Raw genomic sequence first — 17,481 nt, 5'->3', positions numbered from 1 at the left:
ACAACACACCCTACCCCCCTCCCCTAACGGAAGATCACCTTACCTGGTCCGGTGATCCTCCGGGAGGGAACGGGACCCATGGGGGCTGCTCTGCCGCCAGCTCCCCGTCACCAGAAAACCCCCACACCGTATCATAGGTTGTGATTCGGTGGGCGGTGTTCTGATGACCTGGCGGTGGAGGTGGAGCAGCCTCTACTTCACCACCGACCGCCAGTATGGCTGCTGGCGGCTCTCCGTCCGAAAAAGGGCGGAGGGCTGCCAGCAGTCCTGATACGCTGTGCGGAAAACCGCCTGCACTGGCGGTCTTCAGCACGGCGGTACCTTGGCGGACTTGCTAAAAGACCACCGAGGTTGAAATGAGGCCCTAAATGTGTTAAATGTGTGCAACTGACTTATCATAAACACATAAATATACATAAAACAATATATCATATCCACAACATTACATAAATATCTAAATTTTAAAAAACTGCCACAAAAACACAAATGTACAACTTAAATCACAAATATTATTTAAAATTAAACTATTACAAAAACATGTTTTATTTTACATACATATATTGATAATTTAAAATTTAAAAAATGAAAAATGTCTAAGTAAAAATTTTAAAATTAAGTTTACATAAAATAATATTTACACACACACACACACACACACACACACACACATACTCTAACAATCTTCCCAATCTTTTTTATAAAGCAACATCCTGCCAGTAAAGATGTTATTAACATTATATTTTATTTGCAAATTTGACAGTAAATATATGTTAAAATTAAATACAATTTTTTGGAAGCAGTAACCTCATAGTCTCTGTGGATCATCAGCAGGGTGGGGCTGAGTTCAGCGCCGCCCTGGCTGATTAAAAGCAGGACCACCCTCAGCCTGTTGGGATCACTGATCCTGGCAGGGAGAGCTGTAGGGTGGCGGGCCTGCCCGCCAACCTCATAATGTGGCAGTTGGTCCACCACAGCTGCGGTGGTTCGATTGCCACCGCAGTGCTGGCAGTCCGAAGACCGCCTGCCTCGCAATAAGGCCCATTTTATGGCAGCATACCACAACAGTCCTATCTGACCTCCTAGCCTGAGATATCACATCTCATTTCTTTTCTTTTTTCAATACTCAGGCCAGTGGTCTTTCCCTCATTCCATGTTGGGTGTGGGGCTAGTGTGTATTAACTTAGTAACATTACTTCTCTGTCAGCAAAGTCACAAAATGTACACAGTAGATCATTCATCAAATGGGCAATACATTATCTTAATGCCTCTTTCTATATATTTTAACTGTGTATAAATATGTCTGATTGTTTTGACATTGTCACATCCATAGTAAGTTTTAAATGCTCTCCACACTACAGCAGAATTGGAGACTAAGGCAGTATTAATCGCAAAATATTCAGTAAAGAGTGAGCGTGCCTATTGTGAAAGTCTGATTCTATCAGGGCATCTCATGGCACAATAGCCTACTTGATGAAAGGTCAGAGACATTTGTTTGTGTGAGTGGTCTGAAAGTGTAGGTTGGAGGTATAGTATACGTATTACCCAAGAACACACTCTGGGCAAACTAAGCCATTGATCTGTGTGTGTCATTCAGTCATGAACAGAGGAATAATGTAAATACTTCCTGCCCATTTCATGATGAAAGTACCATATTTCTACAAGATCAACTATCTCCTGCATTAAGACCCTGGACACTTGTTTCATGTGACTTCCACTATGCTTGGACCTTGGATCTAATACTGAATTCATATTGCCTTCCCGTATTATATTTTCTTCCTCCACCTTGATGCAGACTTTTGGAATCATATCACAAAAGCCTGGGGCATCTGTGCTCAGGTCATAATGAAGGTGATACAGTGATGCCAAAGTCCCATTAGGAGGAGGTCTCTGCCTTCAAGGTCCTCATATTGTTCTTAAAGTACAAGATTTAATGCTTTACTAATCAGTATACAACCACCCTAGAATATGAACTATAAGAGGGGAGATATCTGCCAGAATCCCACTCTGTTGTGAAGTGTGTCTTTTGGATCTGTATGAGTTTCTTGTAATATAGTAAGGGCCACCTTGTTTCAATCCAAGTATGCCACATCATTCAACATTTTAGAGAGTTATTCAGGCCTCCTACTTTCTAGTCAATGTCTACTCCTCACACTGACTGTAGTACTAGTGTCCTGTGTGGAGTGAGATGAAACATTGCGATATTAATAAATTCTAAGTAATTAAAAATAACTCCACCTGCCTCGTTTCACCCAGACTGATCACCCCAACTAACCAGTGAACTAAAGAAATCTATTGACATGGGCCTTCGATTTCTCGTGATCCATTAGAGAGTCTACTCACCTCAAGTGTACATCAGACAGCCGCGGGGATGTGGAAGAGGAGGGTAAATTTCCATTCCTGCCCCAGCATTTCTCGATCTATGCATATAACTTACACTCTGGCCAGTCCACTTCACTGGTGTCTGTTACAGATTTCATCCAGTCTCCTATTTCTCTCCCGGGGCTTGAGGAGTCTGGCTAGCTGTTTGGCACAACATATTTTTTTTTGTAGGAAAGTACCCTCTTTCTTGGCATGGTTGCCCCCATTTCCTGCCTGTGTCAGTGTGTTTGACTGTTTCTGGTGGGATCCTGCTAACCAGGACCCCAGTAGTTTTGCTCTCTCCTGTAAAATGTACCTTTTACTACCCATAATTGGCATACTGGTCCCCCCATGTAAGTCCCTAGTAAATGGTACCTAGGCACCCAGGGCATTGGGGTTTCATGGGATCCCTGTGGGCTGCAGCAGTTATTCTGCCACCCATAGGGAGCACATGCAAAGGGTTCTTCAGGCCTGCCATTGCAGCCTGCGTGAAACGAGTGCATGCACCCGTTTTCACTACAGGTCACTGCACCAGGTCACTGTAAGTCACCCCTATAGTAGGCCCTTTCAGCCCAGAGGGCAAGGTGCAGGTACTGGGTGTGAGAGCACCCGTGCACTAGCAGAAGTGTCCCCACAAACTCTAGATCCATTTTCCTGGACTTTGAGTGTGCGGGGTGCCATTTTATGCATGTACTGGACATAGGTCACTACCTATGGCCAGTACAGAATGGTAACTCCAAACCTGGTTATGTTTGGTATCAAACATGTTGGAATCATACCCCAATATTGTTGCGAGTATTGGAAGTATGATTCCTCGCACTCTGGGGGCTCCTTACAGGACTCCCAGCATTGCTACCACAAGTCTTACAGAGGTGTCCGGGCAGCCCAAGCTGCTGCCACCCCTCAGATAGGTTTCTGCCCTCCTGCTGCTTGATCTGATCAAGGCAGAACAAAGGATTTCCTTTGGGAGAGGGAGGTAACAACCTCTCTCTTTGGATATAGGTGTGACTGGCTTGGAAGGGGTTGCCTCCTCAAGGCACTGTTTTGCTTTAAAGGGCACATTTGGTGCCCTCTGTGCGTAAACCAGTCCACACCGGTCCAGGGTCCCCCAGTTCCTGCTCTGGCATGAAACTGGACAATGGAAAGGGGAGTGACCACTCCCCTGTCCATCACCACCCCAGGGGTGGTACTCAGAGCTCCTCCAGAGGGTCCTGGTTTCTGCCATCTTGTTTCCAAGGTTGGCAGGGTGCTCTGGGAGCATCTGAGTGGCCAGTCCAGGCAGGTGATGTCAGAGCCCCCTCCTGATATGTGCTTACCTGGTTAGGTGACCAATTCCCCTTTCAGGGCTATTTAGGGTCTCTCTCTTGGGTGGGTCCTTAAATTCAGCTTGCAAGATTCCAGCAGGATTCCTCTGCAACCTCCACTTTGGCTTCTGGCCACTGGAACTGTGACTGGACCCTCCAGGAACTGACAATGCTGCAATCGACAGAGAAGCCTCTTCTGCAACTTTGTTTCCACGATTCCTGCCAGCTTTGCAACATTTCCCCGGCTGTGCATCTTCAGAAGACAGCAACTCTTCAGCCTGCACAAGAAGAAATCTCCCTGGGAGTGAAGGAGTCACTCTCCTGCAACTGCAGGCACCTACAGCAAGTGAAGACTGGCTGCGTGTATCTCCCCTCATCTTGAGCTGCGTGGATCCTGCATCATGGGTGGTAGTCCTCTTGGTCCTCTCTGCCAGCTGTCCAACTTTGGTGGAGATAAGCCTCTGCCTTCCCACTCAGTACAGTACCCCAGTGCACTGCGTCCCTTGCAGCGGCCAAGGGTTGTTTGCATCTCCTCCAAGGGATCATCAGGCGACAAGTAGCTTCAGCCCCCAGCTCTCCTTCCTGCAAAGCACAGACTCCTGCGTGGTTCTCTGGCGGCGTGGGACCCTCTTTTATAGTGCTGCATGATCTTCTTCTGTGACTCCCGTGTCCTCATCCTGTGGGACTCCTGTGGGTGCTGCCTCTGCTTCTGTGGACTCTCTGCGACGCTAAAGGTCCACTGTGGCTCCCTCTCCTAGGTCGAGTCCTCCTGGGCCTTGCTGGTCCCCGGCAGCACCACTTTTCCATTAACCACCAGATTGCCTTTGCCAAGGCTTGTTGGTGGAATTCCTGCTCTTATACCTATCTGAAATCTTCCTTTCAGTGTGGGACATCCTCTTTATCCATCAGGAACTCTTCTCCGGCTCCAGGAATGAATACTGACCTGTTCTTCATCACCGTCAACCAACTCCTGCAAGTACAGCAGGGTGCGTAGTAGCTTCTACTCCTCCTGGACTCCACTGTGACTCTTGGACTTGGTCCCCTCTCTCCACAGGTCTTCTTTCTTCAGGAATCCACTGCTGGTTTTCTTGCAGTCTTCTCTGGGTGTCTTCTTTTTCTCCTTTTCCTCCTTTTGGGTGATTTTGGGAAAATCCAGTGATTTACTCCTGCTTTCCCGGTCACTGGGGGGTGTTGTGATACTCACCTCTGTGGTTTTCTAGTACCCGCAGATCCCCTCTACACATTCCACTTACCGAGGTGGGGGTCCTGTGTTTGCATTCCATTTTTTTAGTGTATCGTTTGTGCTCCCCCTAGGGTCACTATTGGACATTGCTATTTGCACTATTTTCTATCCTTCCAACAGACGCACCAACAGACAGACCTTCTGGTTCACCGCTGACCTCCAAGAATCTAAGCAAACATGCCAGAGACTCGAAAAGAAGTGGTGCCAAGATCAGAAACTGGAAAACAACACAGCCTTCAAGAACGCCATCCGCAGACACCACCAACTCATCCGAACCACCAAGAGAACCGCCTTCAAAGAACGCATCGACAACCACGTGCACAGCCACAAAGAGCTCGTCAAGATTGTGAAGGAGCTCACCAACCCCGGCTCCAACGTCAATGACATCCCGCCATCACAAGACCTCTGTGACTCCCTAGCCACCTTCTTCTACTGCAAGATCGCAGACATCCATGACAGCTTTAGCACTCAGACCCCTGTCAACCACTGACACCACAGACTCACCACCCACCAGCCTCCTGCTCTCCTGGACCCACATCAACGACATAATCGAAATCATGAACACTATCCACTCCAGCTCACCATCTGACCCCTGCCCTCACCACATCTTCAATAAAGAAAGCTCCGTCATTGCACCCCAACTCCGGAAGATCATCAACAGTTCCTTCATGTCCGCCACCTTCCCGGAGAGCTGGAAACACGCCAAGATTAACGCCCTCCTCAAGAAACCCAAGGCGGACCCAAAGGACCTCAAGAACTTCCGGCCTCAAGGACCTCAAGCCCTTAGAAGCAGCAAACTGGACTACGGCAATGCCCTCTATGCAGGAACCACGGCCAAACTCCAGAAAAGACTGCAACGCATCCAGAACGCCTCTGCACACCCCATCCTGGACATCCCCCGCCACTGCCACATCACAGCCACCTGAGAGACCTACACTGGCTCCCTTTCAACAAGAGAATCACGTTCAAACTCCTCACCCACGCTCACAAGGCACTGCACAACACTGGACCAGAATACCTCAGCAGACGCTCTCCTTCTACACCCCGACCCGACAGCTTCGCTACGCTGACCTTGCCACGTCCCACGCATCTGCAGAACAACCGCCGGCGGCAGATCATTCTCCCACCTCGCCGCCAAGACGTGGAACACTCTTACCACCCACCTGCGTCACACCAAGGACCTACTTACCTTCAGGAGGCAGCTCAAGACATGGCTGTTCGAGCAGTAGCAGCCCCCCACCCTCTCAGCACCTTGAGACCCTCACGGGTGAGTAGTGCACTTTACAAATCCCCTGAATGATTGATAGATTGATTTGCTATGCCTATTTCTGATTGCTAGTGTATATATTTAGTGTATTACTTCCTTCCTATTGGAGGAGTGCCCTTCTAGTATTTTGTGGTATTGTGTTCCAAAAATAAAGTACCTTTATTTTTGTACAACTGAGTGTTTTCTTTCATGTGTGTAAGTGCTGTGGGACTACTGTGGTATTGCATGAGCTTTGCATGTCTCCTAGATAAGCTTTGGCTGCTCATCCACAGCTACCTCTAGAGAGCCTGGCTTCTAGACACTGTCTACACTTCACTAAGAGGGGATACCTGGACCTGGTATAAGGTGTAAGTACCTTGGGGACCCACCACACACCAGGCCAGCTTCCTGCAGTGTTTGACAAACTTGGCGGTTCCTCTTGGGGTCAGTAAAGAGATGCATTTTCGCTCCAAATTCAGTTTTAGGTTTTGCCAGGTACAGCACTGCTTCCTGAATTTCTTTGTCTCCGAGATGCTTCTTCACCACTGTGAATATTCACTGAGGCTCTTGGACAGCTAGGGTGAATCTAGGTATTTACTGTTGACGGATCGTTGATACTGTAGCACAGCTTTTTTTCTAGCCAGTTTCAGAATCATGTCTCTGTTACGATAATTTCACAACGGGTCTTTGAGGGGGCTAGGCTACGCTCGGGGTGGCAATCTAGGTGCCAGTGAATGATGTGGTTGAAGAGATTGATAAGCATCTTCTTGATAAATACCTCAGTTTGGGTTAGATTGGTATTTTACTCCAGGCCTGCAACACTGACATTGGAACGAGAATGTGCCTCAAGGTCACAGTTGCCAGTATTTTCTCCATCTTGAGAAGTTTCTCGTTGGAGGCCACACTGTCATCTTTGAGGTCCGATATTCTACCCTCAGAATCCTAAGAAAGCCCGACAAGCATTTGTCTCTGATCGTTTCTGTTAGATGATTCAGTCTAATGGCGACTGTATCAGTTTAAGCAACAATATTAATTTCTGAGTCTTTTGATTTTAAACAAAATTTCTGTTCCATGAGGATGGTGTTTCTTGATGGTATTTGAGTTTATATCATCCTCATTGGGATTGACTTTCTCACCTATTGCTCCAGCTGGGTCTCCATCCGGCAATGAGGTCTTTGGGGACTTTGCCCTGGTCCACGGACAGTTTGCCTCTTGTGTTGTGCGGACACTATTTTGTAAGGTCCCAAGCAGCTGCCCACTGTATTTCGTGAGCAGGCCCAATGTTTATGTTTATGTTTAATAAACCCTGTTTATGTTTAATAAACAGTTTAGTTTAACCTGTATACTAAATCACTTCTTCTCTGGCGATTAGAAATGTTTGTTAGTCACATCCATCTCTTGCCTTCCTTTTATATTGTGAGATCAGCACAGCAGCAGCAGTCCATGGCGGTTTCCTGGTGAGTCCATTCATCAGCGTTCTGTGTCCAGTTTCAAGTTCCAAGAATGTTCAAATTGTGGGGAAAATTCCCCTGTACTTATAGTCAGTTCTTACAGTGTTTTACAATGGTAGGGAAAGGAGGTTCCAGCCAGTTACAACTGGTTCTGGGAGTGCCCCCTCTCTCCTTTCAGCACAGGCTCCAAACATCAGTGGGGGGTTAACGACCCTATTGTGTGAGGCCAGGGCACAGTCTTTACAAATGCAGGTGTGCCCCGCCTCTCCCTTCTCTCAGCCCAGGAAGACTATTCAGTATGCAGATGCACCTCAGTGACACCTCCACCCTCCCTGTGTACAGGCTGTCTGAAAAGTATGCACAAAGCCCCAACTGTCACTCTGCCCAGACGTGGATTGGAGTCAAGCTGCAAAACACCAGAATTATAAGCACAGATAAATGCGCACTTTCTAGAAGTGGCATTTCTGTGATAGTAATAAAAAATACACCCACACCAGTAAGCAGTATTTATTATCACCATCACAACCATACCAAACACGCCTACGCTACCCCTCATAAATCAGACAATACCCCTTACACATAAGGCAGGGCATTTCTAATGCAATCCTATGAGAAGGCAGCACTCACAGCAGTGAGACACCAAGTTAGCCTGTTTGTCACTACTAGGACAGGCCATGCAATATGGCACATGTCCTGCCTTTCTACATACATGGCACCCTGCCCATAGGGCTAGCTAGGGCGTACTTTAGGGGTGACTTACATGTAGTAAAAGGGGAGTTCTGGGCCTGGCAAGTAAATTTAGATGCCAGGTCCCTGTGGCAGAAAACTGCGCACACAGGCCCTGCGCTAGCAGGCCTGAGACAGGTTTGAAAGTCTACTTCAGTGGGTGGCTCAAGCAGCGCTGCAGGCCCACTAGTAGTATTTAATTTACAGGCCCTGGGTATAGAGATACCACTGTACAAGGGACTTATAGGTAAATTAAATATGCCAATTAGGTATAAGCCAATCATACCAACTTCAGATGGGAGAGCACCTGCACTTTAGCACTGGTCAGCAGTGATAAAGTGCTCAGAGTCCTAGAGCCAACAGCGAGAGGTCAGAAAAAACAGGAGGAAGGAGGCAAAAAGACTAGGGATGACCATGCGTATGGCCAAAAGTCCAACACAAACCTTTTCCGATGTAGAAGATTTTTTAAATGGTCTGGTGACTAGTATCCAGACAACTATCTGGAGGACCTACTTCATACCATCTAAAAATGTAGGGCCTGATTTTAAAAAAGTGGCGCTGCACCCCATGCGGTGCCACTTTTCTTGCGCCCCTTATCACCCCCTAATGCCACCATGTGTGCGCAGTATTTAATATATGGCGCACCATGGCAGTAGTTGGGGAACTAGCATAAAAATAGTTGGTGCTAGTTTGGCGCTTTGCAGGATTAGCGGCAAACGTTTTGATGCTCATCCTGCAAAGCACATTGAGGCCCACTATAAATAATGGTGTGCCTCCTTTTAATGCCTAATCTGTGCAGGCCTTACAAATGCAGCAAAAAATGGCAAATGAAAGCAATTTGATTTCTTCGCCCCCCCTAACGAGCGCAGGCATAATATGGCGCAAGGGGTTACAAAGTGGTGCAATGCATGCATTCCATCACCCTGTAAATGTGGTGCAGCCATTTTGCCCTTGTTGGGCCACATTAGTGTAAAAAGAATTACGCTAATGTGGTGCAAGGAGGCGCTGGGCCCTCCTAAATCTGAGCCTTAGGTCCAAGCCCGTGGTTTGCTCCCATAAGCGTGGCCACTGGACGATTTTATACTGTATGTTTCACAGCTATTGTTTCATTCTGGTGAAATTGTCAGAGTGCGCTATCAAATTCAAACCTAGACAAAGTTTGTTGCGTCATACAGGGGCCTGGTATCTTCATTAAATATGAAAAGCCATCAAATAATTCTTGGCACACTGTACCACACTGCATCAGGCTCACTTAACCCATTCAGTGGCCTCACAGCATGCTGTCAGCACATTTGTCCAATAATTCCAGGACAGACGCTCATTTCAGTCACAGTCTATTTTTGTCACGTGAAAGTATCAACCATTAAGTCTTCTATGGCTACTCGTATCTGAAGGTTACTGTTCAGGTTCTGGGATTTGATTCTGGCTCCATCACCTGTCTTGTCTGCATGACAAACCATCGGCCTGCCGAAGTCAGGAAGCCTCCATGATGTACAACAGCTCACTTGTGCTTGAGAATATTGCTCCTGCTGGTGGATTGGAGAAGAAGGGGAACATTTCTGACCGCTGTGGACCCTTGGAGCCCGTCCTAGCACGCTGCTCTTGGTGGCTGCTGCACGGTTAGGCCTCGGGCATCGAGAAGGTCACTCCTTCCAACGCACCTTCTAGGCCTGCCCCATAGAGTCCACAGTGGGCTCAGACGTTGCGGTAATCTGGTGTGTTATATAGCCGGCCCTTCAGTACGGCGCAATTGACCAGCAGAAACGTTTAACACTGACTCATGCTTCAATAGCAGAGAGATGGAGTCATATATGAGGTCGAGACAGCCTTCCACGTTTATGCAGCTAAGTCAGCTAGCGGCGAGACCACGCCCCCAACACCACCTACCATTCATAACAACCATGAGATATTTTCTGTGTTTGTGAAGATTTAGGATGTGAAATAAAGCATTCTTGAATGAGATGGCACCCAATAAATCGCAATTTTTCTCTGATATTTCCATTTTTAGCTTAAAGTATTCTAAATATTTGTTTGGGCGACCCACCATTCTTCTTTAGTACGATTTGAATGCAAAGGCTCACAAGTTAGTTGTATTTCTTAAATAATGGGTAACACATTCAGTTGCGTATCTTTTGTCTGGAATTCAATCACATCCAAAAACCTGCCTCAGTTAATGCTGTTGTAGCATGACAGAAACATAACATTAGCTAATGATGCTGCGGTACATGTCGTCCTGCCTTCTGCTTCTCTGCGCCTACTCACTTTGTCATAGGGTATCTGCTGTCCAAACTGGGGTTGATAACTTTTCTAGCCCTAATAACTGAGTCAGATTTTACATGTTCCTTGACATGTTGTGGTACTGACCTATATTTATTTTCCATTCTTGATACCACTGATCTGACTGCAGCTAATGTTCTGTGAAATTGTCTAACAATGCCAAAGAGGCTGCAGTTGTTGTTTATTTTACTGAGGAAATTCCTTAGAGTAGGGATATTTGCCAAAGCAACGTTACATGTTGATTCTTTCATGTAAGCAAGATGGCAGAAGACTTAATACATACGATATTTTCCATATGGTGAATATGTTTTGCAATCTTTTTAGTCAATGATTCAGTCAAGACCCATTGGAAGGATGACCTGCATCTATGCTAACAGAATCCAGTTGGGAGTGAGGAGGGTCGATGCCCTGGGTAGACCTTCAGCTAGATGCATATCTTTGAGAGGTCTTATGAAATGCAAATGATTTGGTTCTTCCACAGGCCCGTGTTCTTGAGTTAGGCGTGCCTGTGTTATCGGTCACCATGTTTTAACCATTTGAATGATCTCTACTGCATCGTGTAAGAGGTGATTCATCACAAAGTACTGGCAGGTGGGAAGAGAGAGCAAACTGCTGAGATACCCTGGGAACTTATTCTAGTAAATCTTCTGCATTTTGCAGATTTATTAAATGTAATCCTTCACTCCAGTTCGGGCAAGTGCAGTGCCATGTTTAACATAATCCTCCTTATCATTTAGGTATGCAGGCTGTACTCAGACTGCAGCATTTGTGGTAAACCTATGCTTACTGAACTACAGTAATCCATGCATTCTGCCTCCAGGAATCTGATCTGTGCTACCAGGGTGCAGCCTTCAGAGGTAGGCAAATCCTTTGAAAGCATGGATGGATACCTGTATGCTGAAATCCACAACGTTCATTTGAGTTATGAATAAAAGGTATGCATCAAAGACGATTCCAAGGTTGATAAATTGTCCAGGGGTTGCAGACATAGTTCTTCTGATTCTTTGTTAATCCTTGAGGAATTAGAAATTTGATCTGAATCTAGGTGAATTCCCGCCCTCCCCACACACACATTTTGGACTTTCAAGCAGTGTCCTCTGTGAATCTAGCCTCAGTGGCTGGAACTGTTATAGCAGAAAGTGCAGCGCTAAACCATGCTTGAACACAAGAAGAGGAGGCAAGACAATCAAATGCACAGTGGAGCATAGTGGCAAGGAAAGAAGCTGTAGGTATTGGATGAGAAAAAAGATAAGTGAAGATAGACGGAGAAGAATTTGTGATGTGTCAGAAGAGAGTACATAAGGGAGAAGAAAGGAGAGGAGCTGGAAGTGGAATGAAGAGAGATATGAGGGAGAAAAAGCAACACTTGGAGAACAGAGAAAGGAGAATGAAAAAAGCAAGGACAGTGCAAGCAGAATAAACAGGAATGTGGGCAACAGAAAAGGAGAGAGTGGAGGACGGGGATGAACTGTGCTCCAGTAATAGGATGAAAACAGTAATGGAAGAAAAGGTTGGAAAATTGGAACTTAAAACACAAAACAGATGAAGGGCATACATATCAGAGATGAGATCCGCTTCAACCCTCGGTGAAAATCTCCCACTGTCAGACGTGACATGGTCTGAACCTTCACTCTTCGGAGCATCTTTCACAATGGAGTTAAGGATATCTTCTTCTGAAATTGGAAAAAAGGTGAATTTATTACAATGAATCCATCAAACGTTATGCTCAACAGTCAACCTGCCTCCAAAAACTTAAAAATGAGGCCTGCAGGATCATGTGCCTAGAGCAAATTCCCTCGAAATTACAGTCTACTGAAGAAACGTTCATCCCATCAATCTTAACTACATTGCACTAAGCAGAATGCAAGTGCATGACATCATAGACAGATGTGTTGCACCACACTGAATGTCACCCAGTGACATAAAAATCAAATGTGTCACACCACTCTGAAGCTACCCCAGGACAAGACACTTAAATGTGTTGCACCATACGGAATGCCCATGCTTACCTTAATTAGACCATTCATAAAATGCACCCTATGACATCACACTCACATGCCTTACACCACACACAATGTCATTCATGGCTTCAAGCTAAAATCCGTTATGCTACACTGTCCCTAGGCAATTGTCAGGAGAGGAAAATAAACAGTGGGATGTAAGAACCCACCACAAATGCAAGTTGTATTGCATAGGTGAACCAATGTTTAAGTTTGGGTCCGCCCCAGTAACTAGCTCATTACATGGCACATTATTAATCTAACTATTACACTCACCACAGCTAACCCACATAGCCGGTCACACATACAACACTGAGACCCACTTGCTAAGGCCATTTGTGCCCACTTCCAATGTTCTGCTTCAGAAAACTGGGCATCGATACCCTTTAGAGTAGTATCCCAGTACTGACTTCCTAACTTCTGCTGGGTTGTGCACAAAAAGCAGAAAGGTGGTACCAGGGATATGTGAGCGGATGTGAGGGTCTAACTACTCCTTCACAACGGAGAGGATAGGCATGCCTAAAGTCTCTAGTCGGTAAGCAAGTCATTGGGAGTTGATTGTGGTTGAATTCTGGCACAGGGTTCAGATGATGGAAGAGTTGTGCCTCGTGTGTTCCATATCACTCACTCGGATTAGTAGCCCTAGTAATGATAACATCCTTGATGCTGTAAGCATCAGGTTCTCTTCAATGCCTCTTTGTCCATAGCCCCTCTTTGACTGTGTAGATGGTCTGTGGACCATCGGACCCTGGAAAATCAGCCTATCAATGGATTAAATCAAGCCTTGTGGTTCCTCATCCAACCCTTTGGGTACAAGAGATACTCTTTCAACTCCCGGAGACAGCTATCCAAGTCTTAGTTCTCTCAGAGGAAAGCGCCCTTTCCCTGCTCCCATGCCAGGAGCAGAGTAGTGAAGCCGTAGAGGGCTGTCCTGCTGCCAGGCCAGATCTAGGGAGCTCTCCATTAACACTCAAGAACCTCATAGAATATTCTGTTCTCTCTCACAGTCACCCTTATGTATTCACACATCTAATCAATCACCTGCACCCATTGATCACTCACTCTATACTTCCTTTTAATGAAGACATTCACTACGCTTGTGTCATGGAAACTGCGCTCTGTCCCGAATTTAAAAACATTCCAATGGGTTATAGGGCCTGTCACTGCAGGCACCCCAGCATATCTCTCCTATTTTGGTGTTACATACCTCAGAGGCTGCAAGACTCCGAGGGACTATGTAGCTATCCTCCTATTCGCTTCTTTGTATCTCAATAGAGAGTCAGTTAATTCCAGAAACCAAAATGCAATTAATCAGGATCAATGCTGTTGCCCTGGTCCTGTCATAGATCGTCCTACTCTACACCTGATGGTTTCATCCCTCAGACTGGTTCTGGGCCATATACTTTATGAAGAGCCTGCAGGAAGCCCTCTGAGGCAGTGGCAATCATGGTTGCCATTTTGCAGTTATATTTTCATGGGGAGATGAGGCTGCACCTCAGGCAAGGGGTTACTCTGTGTCTACGCCCTTGCCAGGCATATTATGTTTAAAATGGATTGGGGGGGGCGTGGACAAGATGGCAGGCGACTTAGAAGTCTTTTGCCACAGCTCCACTCTCACCTCCGGCTCTACCCAGATCCACAGCTTAAAAATGAGGCACATCTAATGTTGGGGGCACCCGGGGCCGTAGGGAATACAGCGGCAACCAGAGAGTTCGACGTGGGAACTGGGGAGTCGTGGCAGAGCCAGTGGCTTTCCTGTGGATCGCGGCATGCACACATGGTGGTGGATTGAGTGTGGCCTGACCCGGACTGCCAGTTCCTGAAGCTGGCTGGCGCCCATTCACTGTGCTTCCGCAGAGTCCTGGGGACCGTGTGCCACCTTGGGCAACACAGGTGGCACAGACTACACTTGTGGACTTCCACCATCCGCGAGCGGCTTCAGCACGGAGCTGCAGGCAGTGAGTGAGGGACAGGAGAGACTCACCTAACAGGGAACCAATAGGAGCTGACACAAGAAGGCTCCCAGACAGGGAGTGGCGGTGGCCTACCTCTGGTAGTCCCTTGAAGCCTTGGCTGCCAGAACCAGTTGCCATCTCTTTCCATCTCCCTGATCTGAACATAGGAACTCACACACAGGTGGCCCATAGAGTCGGTGGGCCTTGGAGGGGCCTAGATGTGACTGTACTCCGCTGGCAGTGCAGCAGAGACCACTCCGCTCCTTTCTTCTAGTGCGGGGGAGGGCCAAATGGGGGGGCCTTGCAGAACCTGCTTCTACTGACCATCAGCCAGAGCCAGGGATACACCCACCCTGGGGCCCCATGCAATGTCTCTGAGACGGATGGCTTGACCCATCTGAGTCACACCCCAAGGATTACATCTGGCCAGTAGTCTGCTCATAGAAAGGCTAAGACAGGGCTCCCACCCCTTGCCCTGGAATCGCAAAGGGGTGCCCAGAAAAGGTGCTCTCCATCGCCATACACTGCGGTGTTGGGTGGGAGCCGGACTGCACAAATGGACATTAAGCTCGAGGGGTGTCTCAGGCAGCTCACAGATACTATCTGCCCTACAACATTCACGCTACCATGCAAAATATTTGCTCAACTAGCAGCTTTCACAAGTTAGGAGGAGGAGATTCTGGGGCCATCTACTGGACCACTAACCCAAAAGTGCCTGCTGGTGAAAAGGGCCTGTACAAAACAGAGGGGGTCACAGCAGTTTTGCCTTTGCAGGTGAACATGGCCTCTGCCCGAGGGAAGAAAGATGGCAGTCTGAAAGACATGCTGCTTAAGACTGGGGATGCCTCACCCAGGGAATGCCCAATGGCGTTGGCCCCTCATCCCATTCTGGAGAAAAAAGATAGAGAAGGCCCGGTGACCCGCTCTTTCTTGCAGGCACTTTTTACATCCCTGCAAGAAGACCTCCACTCTGTTAAGCAGGAATTCACCAATGAGCTCAAGAAGGTTCACAGCAACATGGATACCACTGGAGAGGGAGTGTCCTCACTGGAAGACCATGATACCACCTGGGAGGAACAGATTGAACAACTACAACAGGAAATCCTTAGGCTCTGGGCCCAACAGTTAGACCTGCAAGTGCACTCGGAAGACTTGGAAAACCGCTCCTGTTGTAATAACATTCTTATAAAGGGGGTTCCACCTGGGACGGAGCTCTTCAGTGGGATATTAATAGCTTTGCATGGGCCTGGACACGGCCCCGGATGGGTAGGGACCTAACGTACAGGTCAGAAGGAGATCTTGCTATACAGAACATTTTATAATATTATCTGACATCGCAACTCTGATTGCTGCTTGAGTGGTCCAGAAAAGTGGTCGGAGAGGCACTGGCTCTTTATGGATAGGCTCTACCTATCTCCTGTCACTGGATCAGTGATGGAGGCCTGGGATCGGGTGAGTGAACGAGGGATTTGGCCTCATTTTCCTCTCCCCTAATGCTGATTTTGGGTAACGCAGACTTTGTCCAGGGCCTTGATCAGGCAGCATTTCACCGCTGGTGGATTGTGGAATATAGGTCAGTGGGATATATGTTTGACAAAGATGGCCCATGACCTTTGCTCAACTTCGAGAGGAATATGAGCTCCCACAAGTAAGCATATTACAAAATATTGTTCAGTTTCCACATTTTATCCCTGAAAAAGAACACATATTATTCCGGCTTTATAATTGGCAAACACGTGCCCTTTCTAAGATGATCTTCCTTTTTCCAGCACATTGATGTATGCCTGGCCCTTTTACCATTGCTCACCCTTCTTCGTCTGTTGTTCCTTCCAGGCTTTGGGTGTCCTCCCCCTCAAATCTGGACAGCAAAGTTCCCCAGACTTGCAGGTCATCCTCCAACTTTTTGTCTTTTCAAACTCGTTTAAGACAAGCTTCTTCTGCTAGCGCCCATTCCCTTACATCTCTTTTCAGGTGTGGTCCCCTTTCAATTGATGGCAGTCCCATGTTTTGCCAGTAGTAGCATCAGGTGTGCAAACTTATACTCCATCTTTTTTCCCCTGCATGAATGTACGTCCCCCAGCAGCCCCATAACAGGGCTCCATTCTAATTGGATCCCACAAGCAGTCTCCAAATGTTGGAACACCTCCTTCCAGAATGCTCTTACAGGTGGGCAACTCCAAGTGAGGTACAGAAAGGTGGCATTGTCCGCACGGCAGCGGGGGCAGTCTGTCGGTTTGGTGTGATCTAGTCTGTGGAGTAGGACCGATGTAATGTATGCACAGTGTAAATAGTTGAAATTAATCAACTTAAACCTAGCATTGGAGGACACCGTGTGCACGAAAGAGCACATCCTAGACCACTGTTTATATGTAAGAGTTGTTCCTAGTTCTGTTCTAGTCAGGAATTTTCTTGTCATGTCGAGTATAGTCTTCTTGGGCTGTCCGCTAATGTAGCTTTGTATAAATGCGATATCAAGTGTCTTATCCCCCCCCCCGTTCCAATAGCACTCGAAATAACAGGAAGGAGGGCTGTGCAGTTGCATAACTCGTCCAAATCTCTTGAGCTGTATTGGTTATACTAGCATATATGAGAAACTGCCCCTCCCTCAGGGCAAACGTCTCCCAAGCAGCCTTAAATGATAGGAACTCGTCTGTTGGGGAAAGGTCTTCCAAAGTCTTGCACCCTCCCGCCCTCCAGCCCGTTGTATCCACTGTCGAAGTCAACATGCAAAAAGTGGGTAACTGCCGGAATGTAAACTCCCTGGCAAATGGAACTTTCGCAGAATCACTTTAACAGTCCTCTCCCATAATGTTGCCATAAGTGTGATGAGATATGGGACCTTTTCTGTTGTTTGGCCACCTGAATGCAAAAGGAAGAGCAACTCCAAGACTCTCTCACTGTCCATCAGCAGTGCCTTTTCC

The 17,481-nt window shown here is 47.1% G+C and overlaps 1 protein-coding gene across 1 annotated transcript in view; it reads right to left on the bottom strand.

Moving 5' to 3' along the window:
• The window catches only part of LOC138246998 (polycystin-1-like), a 521,270-nt gene that overhangs the window by 160,519 nt on the left and 343,270 nt on the right, over window positions 1-17,481 (bottom strand). The window contains exon 35 of the mRNA XM_069201747.1: window positions 12,161-12,278. Coding sequence (XP_069057848.1) covers window positions 12,161-12,278 — 118 coding nt within the window. The remainder of the gene's footprint in view (window positions 1-12,160; window positions 12,279-17,481) is intronic.

Source organism: Pleurodeles waltl, chromosome 7 (genome assembly GCF_031143425.1).
Source record: "Pleurodeles waltl isolate 20211129_DDA chromosome 7, aPleWal1.hap1.20221129, whole genome shotgun sequence".
In the NCBI taxonomy this organism is placed as follows: domain Eukaryota; kingdom Metazoa; phylum Chordata; class Amphibia; order Caudata; family Salamandridae; genus Pleurodeles; species Pleurodeles waltl.
The sequence above is the reverse complement of the archived record's forward strand: the minus strand, read 5'-3'. Positions and strand labels throughout refer to the sequence as shown.